The sequence below is a fragment of the Condylura cristata genome, unplaced genomic scaffold (assembly GCF_000260355.1).
Source record: "Condylura cristata isolate star-nosed mole 26May11 unplaced genomic scaffold, ConCri1.0 scaffold00025, whole genome shotgun sequence".
In the NCBI taxonomy this organism is placed as follows: domain Eukaryota; kingdom Metazoa; phylum Chordata; class Mammalia; order Eulipotyphla; family Talpidae; genus Condylura; species Condylura cristata.
Genome location: NW_004567126.1, coordinates 32,027,696 through 32,040,665, shown reverse-complemented (window position 1 = coordinate 32,040,665; position 12,970 = coordinate 32,027,696). Strand labels below are relative to the sequence as shown.

The 12,970-nt window shown below is 52.2% G+C and overlaps 1 protein-coding gene across 1 annotated transcript in view; it reads left to right on the top strand.

Moving 5' to 3' along the window:
- Positions 1–272: 272 nt before the first annotated feature.
- The window catches only part of LOC101634869 (mucin-16), a 45,818-nt gene continuing 33,120 nt past the window's right edge, over positions 273–12,970 (top strand). Inside the window, exons 1-6 of the mRNA XM_012729458.1 lie at positions 273–1,319; positions 2,646–2,967; positions 3,553–5,520; positions 6,967–7,773; positions 9,226–9,336; positions 11,917–12,684. Of these exons, the coding sequence (XP_012584912.1) occupies positions 273–1,319; positions 2,646–2,967; positions 3,553–5,520; positions 6,967–7,773; positions 9,226–9,336; positions 11,917–12,684 (5,023 nt within the window). The remainder of the gene's footprint in view (positions 1,320–2,645; positions 2,968–3,552; positions 5,521–6,966; positions 7,774–9,225; positions 9,337–11,916; positions 12,685–12,970) is intronic.

Sequence of the window (12,970 nt, the reverse complement as noted above, 5' to 3'; positions counted from 1 at the left end):
CAGCGGGGGCCCCCCCCGCCGGCAGAGGTCCCGCAACTTTCACACCAGGATCTGTCTCTCCTGAGACTGCAATGACGGACACACGGTCTGCACCTTCCTTGAGTAGCACAGAGGAGACTGGAAGGCCACAGAAGGCCCAGTCAACACCTGACCAGATGGTAGCAACTTCTCACTTCAAAACTGGCACTGATAATCGCATATCCAGGACACAAGACCTCTCAGCAAACAGCCCCTCCTTCCCTGGCCGGCAGCAATCCACGACGTCGTCAGCCATGTCGGGAACAGTGACCCACAGGCATCCTACCGCCACCATTGTGGTAGAGCCTGAAGAAAAGACCATCGCTCATCAAGCGGGGTCCCCTGAGGCTACACCGCCCGTGGCAGGAGACGTGGATGCGCCAGCCACAGCCTCCGGGGCGGGGACGCGCTCGGCTGCGACTCGGCGCTTTGCTCTTCCAGGGGAGACCACGGCCAGGAGCTCGGCTCCCGATGACGTGTCCCAGACCAAGCGTTCCTCCCGCGGAGACGCCGACACTCCATCCTACCCTGGGGTTTCTTCCACCACGACCTCACCGTTTCCAGTTTCTGCCACATCACCAGGCAGTGGCATGTCCTCCCCTGCTGCTGTGACCTCCGTTCTCACACCCAGGCCTGTCAAGACCACAGGTGTGATCAGCACAAGTTCACACACGACAGCCAGTTCACCTGCATCTTTCAGCAGCAGCACAGTGCAGAGACTGACTACTGTTCCTGAGGCGTCCACACAGACAGAGGCAACTCACCTCTCCAAAAACACAGCTGAGACCCATGCAGGGAGCTCCAGTATTGGACGTGACACCCCTTCCTCAGCTCACACAGAGCCAGTGGCCAGTACTCCTGAGGTGGTGACTTCTATAACAAAAAAGGACATGACAATTTCCACATCAGTGTCTGACTCTCCAGAAACTGCCGAGGAGACACAGTCAGCAGCCTCCTTCAATAACACGGAGTTGGCCAGTAACTATGAGAAGACCAGGTCTACCACAGAGCAGAGCACAGTCCTTTCAGAAGTGCCCACTGGGACTCCTGGTGAGAAGGTCAGGACAGAAGTCATCACCACTGGCAACATCGTGGACTCCACTCAGGCCACAGTGTCCCCAGACATCTCCACAAGGATCGTCACCACACTGCCCACCTACCCCACTGAGGAAAAATCAGGAGATATTAGCACAATTGTCCACTTAGGTTCCCCTTTGGTTACATCACTGGCTACACTAGACATGGACACATCACCCACTGCTTCCAGTGAGGGGACCCATGCAGCTGAGACCCAGGGCTATGTACTGTCAGGAATGCCCACTCTCACAAGCACAGAGCCTGATGACGAGCTCTGGACCAAGCCTTCCCCTTTGGAGAACACCAATACTCACTCCTTCCCATGGACTACTTCCACCACAAGCTCACATTTTCCAGGTTCCAGCGTAGCACCACAGAGTTACACATCCTTCTCTGCTCCGGGGACCATCACTCTCACTACTGGCTCTGTGAAGACCTCAGGACTGAATGGCGTGGGCTCGCACACAACAACTCATCCACCCCCACATCTGAACACCACTGCGGTGGAGACAGGGACCACTTATCAGGCTGCCAGAAGTACACAGGCAACTCACCTTTCCCGAAGCACAGCTGGGAACAGAGTGGGGATCCCCACCCCTAGGCATGAAATACATTCCTCTCTCCCAGCTGAATCAGAGTCTCCAGCCACTGTTCCTGAAGTGGTGACTTCTTTCACCAATAGAGAGCCAAGAATTTTCACACCAATGCCTACCTTTTCGGAAAGTGCAATAATTGGCACAGAGTCAGTATCTTCCTTCAGAAGCACAGAGGAGACCAGCAGCTCCTGGATGAGCCAGTCAATCACCGATGAGATCACAGTACTTTCTGAAGTTACAACTGGTACCAAAGATGGTATGTTCAGGACAGAAGCTCTCTCCTCAAACAGTCCATCCATTCCTGGCCCTCTTCGACCCACGATGTCATCAGATATCCCTAGATTAGACACCACCAGACAGTCTGCCTCTACCACTATTGACACTGCGCAAACAACCATCACTCAAGAAGTAAATTCCCATGAGGGTACACCAGAGACTCCACTAGACTTAGATACAGCAACCACAGCCTCCAGCGCAGGGACTCAGTCAGCTGGGACTCAGAGGTTTGCACTTTCAGAGATGACAACTCACAAAAGCAAAAACACTGTTGATATAATCTCAACCAAGCCTTCCTTCATGGAAGAAACCAATGCTCATGGGCTCTCACATGATACGACCTCAACTCTTGCCATTTCTACCACATCGCCAGAGGGTAACACTTCCTTCCATACTGCTATGACCTCAGTTCTCTATCCAAATCCTGTCAAGACCGCAACCATGAAAAGCACGAGCTCAAAAAGAACAGCGAGTTCACCTCCACCTTTCAGCAGCACAGTGCAAATACTAACTACTCCTGAGATCGCCACACATACAGAGACAACTCACCTCCCCAAAACCACAGCTGAGACCAATATGGGAATATCCAGCTCTACACATGAAACACTTACTCCTAATCCAAGTCATTTGGAGCAACCAACAGTTAATCCTGCAGTGGTTTCTTCTTTCAACAATAAGGAAACTACAGTTTCCACATCAATGACAAACTTTCTGAAAACTGCAAAAATTGAAACAGAGTCAACATCTTCCTGGAGTAGCGTGGAGGAGACCAGCAGCTCCCAGAAGACCAGATCAATCACAGAGCAGAGCACAGTCCTTACTCAAGTGCACACTAGGACTTCTAGAGATAAGATCAATACAGAAATCACCACTGCTAGCAACATCATGGATTCTGCTCCGTTCACGATGTCAACAAACATTCCCACAGAAATTGTCACCAAACTTTCCACAACAGCCAGTCTTGAAACACCTGGAGATATTATCACTATCACTCACACAGGTGCCCCTGTAGGTAAATCACAGGCTACACTAGACATGGACACATCAACCGAAGCTGCCAGTGCAGAGACTCACTCAGCTACGACGCGGAGATTTACATTCTCAGGAATGCTCATGAGCACATTGCCTGAAGATGTGTCCTCGACCAAGCCTTCCTCTGAGGAAGACACAAATGCTGCCTCCTTCCATGGCCCTTCCTACACCGTGACCTCACTTCTTCCAGTTTCTACCACCTCATCAGAGAGTGGCACTTCCTTCCCAACTGCTGTGACCTCAGTTCTCAATCCCAGCCCTGTGATGACCGCTGGCATGGTCAGCACAAACTTATATACTATAACTAGTTCAACTACACATTTGAGCAGCAGCAAACTGCAGACACTGACTACTCCTGCGGACTCTACAAATACTCAGACAACTCAAATCTTGAGAAACACAGCTGAGACCAACGTGGGAATCTCCAACTCTGCATATGAAACAGTTACCCCTAATCCAACACACTCAGAGCCAGTGACTGGTGCTCCTGTAATGGTGACTTCCATAACCAACAAAGTTATCACAATTTCCACATCAATGTCTGTCCCTCCAGATAGTACCAAGATAGAGACACAGTCAACAGCCTCCTTGAGTAGCATGGAGACCAGCAGCTCTCAGGAGAGCAGATCAACCACAGAGCAGAGCACAGTCCTTTCAGAAGTGCCCACTGGGACTGCTGGTGAGAAGGTCAGGACAGAAGTCATCACCACTGGCAACATCATGGACTCCACTCAGGCCACCATCTCACCAGACACCCCCACAGGAGCTGTCACCAAACTGTCCACCTCCCACATGGTTGAACCAGCAAGAGGTATGACCAACACTATCCAGCCTGGTCCCCCTTTGTCTACATCACAGGCTGCCCTAGACATGGACACGTCAACCACAGCCTCCCATGAAGGGACTCGCATGGCTGAGACACAGAGGTTTACACTCTCAGTGGTGACAGCGCTCACGGAAACAGCTCCTGATGACGTGTCCTGGACCAAATATTCATCTCTGGGAGACACCAACACTGCATCCTTCCGTGAGCCTACACATGCCAGGTCCTCACCTTATCCAGTTTCCACAACATCACCAGGGAGTGACACTTCCTTCCCGACTGCTTTGACCACAGTTCTCAGTCCCAGCCCTGAGAAGGCCATGGGCATGACTGGCTCAGCTGTACACGCGACAGCCAATTCACATTTCAGCAGCAGCGCGGTGCAGACACTGACTGCTGCTCTTGAGGCCTCCACACAGACGGAGGAAACACACCTGCCCCTAGCCACAGCTGAGGCTCGTGTGGAGACCTCCGCCCCTGCACATGACGCCCCTCCCCCTCTCCCTGCTGTGTCAGCATCTACAGCCTCTGTTCCTGCAGTGGTGACTTCTTTCACCAACAAGGATTTGACGATCTTCACAACAACCGCTGCCGGAAGCACAGTGGCTGACACACAGCCAGCATCTCCCCCAGGTGGCACAGAGGAGACCAGCAGCTCCCTGAACTCCCACTTGATCACCCATGAGACCGCTGTACTCTCGGAACTCACAACTGGTAGTAAAGATGTGTCAGGTACAGATCTCTCCTCTGACAATCCATCCTCCCCTGGCCCTCTTCAGTCCACAGTGCCGTCAGACAGCCCTGGGTTAGACGCAGCCAGACGGTCGACCTCTGCCATTATGTTGGAAACTGCAGGAGAGACCATCACTCATCTCACGGGTTCCGGTCTGATGAGTGGAACGGACACGTCAGACACAGCTCCTCGTGGAGGTGCTCGCTCGGCTTCCACGCAGAGTTTTATACTCTCAGCGATGAGTGCTCACGGGAGCAGTGAACCTGTGGATGCGCCCACGTCTAAGCCTTCCTCTGCTGAGGACACCAACTCTCCACCCTTCCCTGAGCCTACATCCACCATGACCTCACCTTTTTCAGTTTCCACCACATCACCAGAGAGCAACACTTCCTTCCCTGCTTCTGTGACCTCAATTCTCACTCCTGTTCCTCTGAAGACCACAGATGTGATCAGCACAAACTTACTCACTACAACCAGTTCACCTCCACCTTTCACCAAGAGCAGCACAGTGCAGAGATTCACTACTCCTGAGGCCTCCACACAGACATGGGCAACTCACTTCTCCAAAAACACGGCTGAGCCCGATGTGGGGATCTCTAGTAGTGGACAGGACACCATTTCCTCTTCTCTAGCTCATTCAGAGTCAGTGACTGGTGCTCCTGCAGTGGTGACTTCTATAACCAATAAGGATATGACCATTTCCACATCATTGTCTCACTTTACGGAAACCGCCAAGATGGAGACACAGTCAGCAGCCTCCTTGAGTAGCGTGGAGGAGACCAACAGCTCTCAAGAGACCAGATCAACCACAGAACAGAGCACAGTCCTTTCAGAAGTGCCCACTGGGACTGCTGGTGAGGTCAGGACAGAAGTCATCACCACTGGCAACATCACGGACTCCACTCAGGCCACAGTGTCCCCAGACACCTGGCCAGGAATCATCACCAGATTGTCCACCTATCACAGTATGGAACCACCAGGAGGAATTACCACAACTTCCCGAGTAGGTTCCCCCTTTTCTACATCAAATGCTACCCTGAACATGGACACATCCCCCCCAGCCCTCAGTGCAGTCCCCCACTCAGCTGGGACTCCAAGTTTTACACACTCGGAGACGAATGCGCACAAGACCATTGAATCTGTGGATGTGTCCTCGTCTCAGCCTTCTTCCCTTGAAGTCACCACTACTCCATCCTCCCCTGAGCCTACATCCACCACGACCTCACCTCTTGTGGTTTCCACCACATCAGCAGAGAGGCACACTTCCTCCCCTGCTGCCAGGACCTCAGTTCTCACTTCCAGGCCTGTGAGCATCACAGGCTTGATCAGCACAAGCTTACATAGTACAAACAGTTCACTTCCACCTTCCAGCAGCAGCGCAGTGCAGAGACTGACCACTCCTGAGGCCTCCACACCCACACAGGCAACTCACTACTCCAAAAATACAGTTGGGAGCAACATGGGGATCTCCAGTCCTGGGCGTGAAACCCTTTCCTCTGCTCCAGCTCATTCAGAGCCATCGACTCATACTCCTGCAATGGTGACATCTTTCAACAATAGGGATGTAACAGCTTCCACATCAGTGTCTGACGCTCCAGAAACTTCCATGATGGAGACAAAGTCACCAGCAACCTTGGGGAGCATGGAGGAGACCAGGAGCTCCCAGGAGACCAGTTCAACCACAGGACAAAGTACAGTCCACTCCGAAGAGTCCACTGGGACTCCTGGTGAGGTCAGGTCAGAAGTCATCCCCACTGGCAACATCACGGACTCCACTCAGGCCACCATCTCACCAGACATCCCCACGGGAGCCATCACCAGACTGTCCACCTCTCACAGTGTGGAACCACCAGGGTCCCAAGCAGGTTCCCCTCTGGCTACATCACAGGCTGCACTAAACATGGACACGTCAACCACAGCCTCCCTTGAAGGGACTCGCTCGGCTGAGACACAGAGGTTTACACTCCCAGAAACAACGCCTCACGTGAGTGGCAGTCTTCACGTTTCGGTTGAGGAAACTACTTCTTCTGCCCTTTTATCTCCCGCCACTACACTCGCTACACATTCTTCTGTTTCCCCATCATACCAGGGTGGCCCTTACTTCTCATCTGAAGCCTCGTTTCTTGCCTCTGAGCTCGGGCAGCCCGCCAACGTGCTGGGTACGAGTCTGGGACCTGGCTCCGGTAAACCTCCAGATGGGAGCATCTCCACTGCTAAGGGTCTGACGCCACCTGAGGCTTCCGCAGGTACAGGGGGTGCTCCTGGGCCCACGTGCCCAGCTGTAGCTTCTGTGGGAGCAGCCAGTTCTAGAGACGAACAACTTTCCGTCGCCCCCACTTATTCCATGGCATCCCGCCCCACATGCCCAACGGGCTCTGCCTCTTCCACGGAGGTGACCACTGTTTCCACAGCAACTCCTGCCTCCCTTGAGACCTCGGCTTTCGAGACAGAGGCACATTCTTCCCGGACTCTTGGGCCAAGGGAAACAAGCGCCCGCCTGGGCTCCGGCTCATCCACCCCCACGAACACGCCTGCGTCTCCTCTGTCCACTTCTCCTTCCCACAGCCCCAGGACGGACGGCACCTCTTCTGGGAAAATATTAGCACCAGGAGGCCAGCCTCCTTCTTCACAGAACACTGCAACGCCTCTGGAAACGCACTTTTATGTCTCTGATTCAGTTACAGGGTCTGCTGCTCTAGCCCGCTTCTCGCAGTCCGAGCACTCTGTGCCCGCCCCAGAGGGAACGCAGGGCCCCCGCGACGGCGTTCTGTCTCCACCTGAGCCGACTTTGGCTGGCACACCGAACACCTCTCCGGCTGAGGCCGTGAGTTCCTCTGTTCCCACTGGAATGTCAGCTACATTCTCTGCTAGTTCATTTTCTGAGGCACAGTCTGGGCCTGGGGAGACTGCCACTCCAGAAATCATCCCTTCACCAGTCTCCACATCACCCTCCTCTTCAACCTTCAGTAGCGCTGACTCTTCAGCTGTCCCAGCCCTCCATGAGACTTCCTCACCAAGTGCCCCTCTTACAGTGGATACCAGCCTTGAGGCAGAGACCTTCACTGCCAGACCCTCAGTTGTGGTCTCTACTCTGGAGACTTTGACCAGGCCATTCAGAACCTTATCAACCATTGTGGCTACCGGAGTGACAGAGAATATTGACTTGGGAACAGAGACAAAGGTTTCTCAAGTTCTTCCAAATTCAACACAGTTGACAAGTAAGGGCTCACAGATCCTATGATTCCACTACTGGGGGCGTATAGAAATTACCTTCTTTCCTAGGAGGTTAAAAGGCATTCGTTAGGCATTCGTTAAGACACCAGAAGTTCTCTTAGCAAACACTGATATATCCTCAGTTTAAGGTGGATATTGGGGAAACAGATATAAACAGGCAAGTGTCTGAATAATTACAGTACCATGACAGATGTTCTAGAAGTACTAGTAATGCTGATAATAGTAACAAATATGTGTACGCAGCATTTTTTTTTTCTGTTAACCAGCATTCTATTAAAATTTTAATCCTCATTGAAAGAAAATTTCAAGGAGGGACTATTGCAAGTCCACTTTACAGAAAAAACATTCATGCACAGAGAGGTTAAGTAGTTTCTCAAAATCACAAAGATGGTAACTGATAAGAACCAAGGTCATGTGGCACTTGGAATCCATGCTGCTAGCAAGTAGACGAGGTAGGAATAAGGAGAAACGTGGAAGGAAAAGCAAGAGAGTCTGGCCACATGGAAATCACAATGGAGAGAGTTTTAGGAAGGAGAGGTCAGTTCTGTCATCTTCTAAGGAAGCGTCAAAGGCGAGAAGTTCTTTGACAGCATGTGGGTCCCGGGGAATTCTTGGAGCATCTGTGAGTTGTCAAAAACGGGAGCAGCAGCTAAAGTAATACATAAGTATAAGGGAGTTCCTCTTTGCACTGAACATGTTTCTGTGTTGAGAGCAGGGATACAGCACGTGAAAGATGAAATTAATAGATGAATGAATGAAAGCTGAGAGAACAGTGTAACTGGTTGTTGGAAGAGGCCCTTGCCTAGGAGGGGAAACGCCATTTCCAAACGATCGGTTGATGAAGGAGAGAAACTTCTGGGGACTCAGTTACTCTGAAAGTATTCCCAAGTTTAAAGAGGCCCTCTAACTACCCCGTAGTACCCTCTAAGGGAAGATGCCTGCATCACCTCTAAAACTGGTTCTAGCAATTCACAGTAAAGTTCGACATCCTGGGCACTGTTGCCCCATGTCTTAAAACATCGCTTGGTGGCTTGGTCACAGCTGTTCTGTAAGCAAGTGATGTGTGGAGTGGTAAGACTATGAAAGAGTGGTTGGATGGATGCAAGGATAAAGAAAGAATGGGGACAGAAAAATGAAAGAAGGTTGGGTTTTTAGAAGGAAGGAGAAATGAAATGTTGAAAGGAAATAAAAAAGAAGAGCGCGTGGCAGAACAAAAGCTTAGAAAGTCAGGAAGGATGGAAGAATGAACTGGTGGATAGAAGGATGGAAGGAAGGAAAAATGGGTGACTCTGTGGGCAAATGCTTGGTCTCCCATGACCCCTGACTTCATCCTGGTGGAGCTGAGCGGCACAGTCAAGCAGGTGGCTCATTTAGACCGTGCTCACTTTCTGGATGGGATGAGTCACCCCAGATTTCTTCCTTACTCTCACCTGCAGGAACTGATGACATCATTGAGAACTTCACAAAGATACCTAATGAAGCAGCACCTGGAGGCACCGTAGAACCAACCCATGTCCTGGCATCCACATCATCAGTGAGTCTTACAGGTAGGTTCAACTTTGCTTACTTTGTAGTGACCCCTCTGGTGACCTCTCAGGTCCCAGTGAGAAGAATGTTGGTTTCTTTGGAAGAAGAGTCCTGAGGGAATGCTGTGGGCTTCCATGTCTTAATCTGGATCTTGGTCAAATGGTTACCAGGTAGATATTATCACTTTTCTTTCCTTTCTAATTTTCAGTATGAGATTAGTTCAGGCTAGATATGTCAAATTCACAAATTCAACCCAGATTAATATAATTCTGAAAATGTTTATGCATTTATTAATTTATTAATTTACTGTGTGTTAGAGACTATCTACAAACTGAGGATTACAGATTAAGATACTTAGGCATTAGTCATTGATTTCTCAGTCCAGTAGGAGAGAGAAAGTAAAGGAAAAGAATACAGATTTCTCAGCACCATTTACTGAAGATACTTTCAATATTGTGTTTTCTACTCCTTTGTCATAAATTAGTTGCCTGAATATACATATGGTCTGATTTCCGGGCTCTCAATTCTGTTCCATTGACCTTTGTGCCTTTTTATCCTAATGTCATACTGTTTTTATTACTGTAGCTTTGTAGTATAATTTGAAGTCAAGGAGCAAAATACTGCCATTTTTGTTCTTGTTTCTCAGTATCATTTTGGATATTTGAGGTCTTTATGATGTCATACAAACTTTTAGGGGGGTCTGTTTCTGTAAAGAATGCCATGGAGATATTAATAGAGGTCGCACTGAATCTATATACTGCTTTAGGTAGAATGGTCGTCTTGGCAATATTGAGATTTCCATCCCATGAGCATAAAATGCTTTCCATTACCTGTGCCTTCAATTTCTTCAAACAATATCTTATAGTTTTCTCTGTACGGGTCCTTCATTCCCTCAGTTAAGTTTATCCCTAGGGATTTTATTCTTTTTACTGCAAAGCAAGGAACTTGTTTACCTTCATTTAATCTGGGGCTTACACAATAGTTCACTGCATAATCTTTTCCTCTGAAAGACACCTTCTAACATTTCACAGTATCATTACTCTGCGTGAGAGCTTAAGAGGTGCAAGTGTAAATATCAAGGGGTCTTCCTCACTGGGTAGCTAAAAGAGAAAGTTCTCCACATTCATTCCGTTATCCCCAAGACGTTTAGAGGTCCAACTACTTTACCAGTGCATTTTGGAGGCTTTTTTCAATAGCTAGGTGTTGAACAGTCATCACAGTCACGTAATTAGTCCTACCCAGGTGCATTCATGCACAGGTGGGCAAACGAGTGTCAGTCCCACTGGCAACCTCTGGAAGACAGCATAGTGCCCCTCAGTGTTGTCCTATCCAGAAAGCAGAGTGGTGGGGGCATGCCTCATGTAACCCCCTTCACCACTCAGTGGGCTTCTTGCTGCTAAAGCTGATGGCACTCAGCACTTCAGGCCTGCCCATACACACGCTCCGTGGATGTACTTAAGGGTGTGTTCGCTGCCCCAAAGACAGCCTGAAGCCCCCAGTGGTGCTGCAGCAACGGTCAGTGCTGATGGGGGATTAATGGGACGTGGACGTGGCTGACTGTTTCAGATCACCAGGAAGTGGGCCCGGGCTTCCGGTGATCAGCACTATTTCTCTGGCAGTCTGTGAGGCATATCCAGTAGAATCGGTGGCTCTTTTCAATACAGAAGTTTCTCAGCCTCAGCACCACCGACATTTTGGGCGGGCAATTCCCTATTATGGGGGACTATCCTTGCATTGTAGACCTCTGTGGTCACATTCTGGGCCCCGTTCTAGATGCTTGTAGCATCATCTGCATAGACGCCGTTGTGACCGTCAAAACGACCTCCCAACAGTTCCCAGGGTCCCCCAACAACAGAGCTGGCCTGATTGAGAGCTACTGAGCTAGACTATCCTTGAGAAGACTCCCAGAGGGACATTTTCTCCTTATGTCTTTCTTGCTCCACCCTGGCTCCGTTAAGATCCTGAAACTAGCTAGGAAAACAAGATACTGTGTTAGGCACTAATGTAGCTTTAGGATTCCACCCCGTCTTCACGTCTTCGCTCATTCACACATTTATTCAATTATATTCAGCAGATCTCTGGGGGCCTAGGGATGCCAGGCAGCCATTAACAGGCATTCCTGAGCGGGCTGTGAGGGGCAGGACCATCTATGCTAAGGACATTTTGAGAACCAGAAATGAATTCTGACATGGCTTTGTAGAGGTAGGTTTGAGCTGAGGGTTGAAGAGTGGGATCATGAGAAATAAGCACGTGGGGGGCGGGGGCAGGTGGGTGGGACAAATGTTCGCTGGAGAACACATGTGGGCATACAGGGCGGTCAGGAAGTCATGAAAGCTGACAGCCTGCCCGAGGCAGGTCGGACAGGGAAGCCGGTCATCACTTCTTTCCTTCCCCATTCCGGAAGCAAGACGAGCCTCCCAGGTCGCAACGACAGCGATTTCCCTCCCTCTCCTCGGAGGAGAAAGAGCTAAGCTACCACCGGCCCAGCGAGTGGTAATCACGCTGCGCCCTGTGTGTCTGTCTGCAATGCCCAGGCCGCCCTGCAGGAGCGACAGGGAGGGCTGGCGCCTCCGTCACCGCCCCGGAAACCGCCACCACAGCCGCCAAGCACGCCTCAGCGGCCTCTGCCTCCCCCGGAGTGCCGCGTCCAGCAGGAACGGCCAGCACCGCCAATGCTGCTTCTCCCGACGGCCAAGAGGCACCGGCCTCGGCGGCCACTGAACCCGGGCCAGAAACCAGCGCGGCAGGCGCCGGGACAGCCCCGGCTGTGTCCACTCGGGGGCCAGAGACCTCGCCCTCGCCGGCCGCTTCTGAGGCAGAGACCGGGGCCGCCGTCCACGTTCTCACTGTTTCCTCTGGAGAGCCTGGAGCTACGGCCTCGTGGGTCTCCCGTGCCACAGGGACGGGCCCCCCTGGGTCCAGGGCAGCCCCCACTGCGCCCCGCAGTGAGTGGGGGAGCACGGGCCCCCCGGGGACTGGCGCTGGGGCGGAGGCCAGCACGGCCGGCTCAGGCCCAGCGGCGGCCCCTGGGGTGCCAGCGTCGGAGAGCTCGCGCGCTCCCAGTCCTGGAGCAGAGGCCAGTGTGGTCGTGCCAACACTGACCGGTTCCCCAGGCCACTCAGAGGCCTCGGCCCCGTGGGCCACCTACCCGGGTGCACACAGCCGCTGGCCCACTCCAGCTCCAGCCGCCCGCCCTGGCAGCCCGGGATGGGTGACCGCCCCAGGCCCCGGAGCGAGGGCAGAGACCAGCCCAGCTGCCCAAGCACGGCCTCTGTCCTCTGGTCTACCAGGGGTGGACGGAGCACTGGTCACCAGTTCTGGGGCGGGGAAGACCGGTCCAGCTTTCCTCACTCTGACCGCGTCCCCACGTGAGCCGGACACAGCAGCCTCATGGGCACATTCTGCAGGGACCAGCGCCCCCGTTTCTGGAACAAGTCCAGGTGTTCCCAGCCCCGAATCGGACGCCGTGTCTTCAGTGGCCACCGGGCCTGGCGCGGAAGCCAGGCCCACCAGTCCGGCGACAGCGGCCTCCCCCAGCCTGCCGGGAGCGGCGACCTCACACGTCACTGGCCATGACCCCAGCGCCCCTTTTTCAGCTCTGACCGAGCCCCTGCATCAGCCAGATCCAACGGCTTCCTGGGACACGCGTCCTGC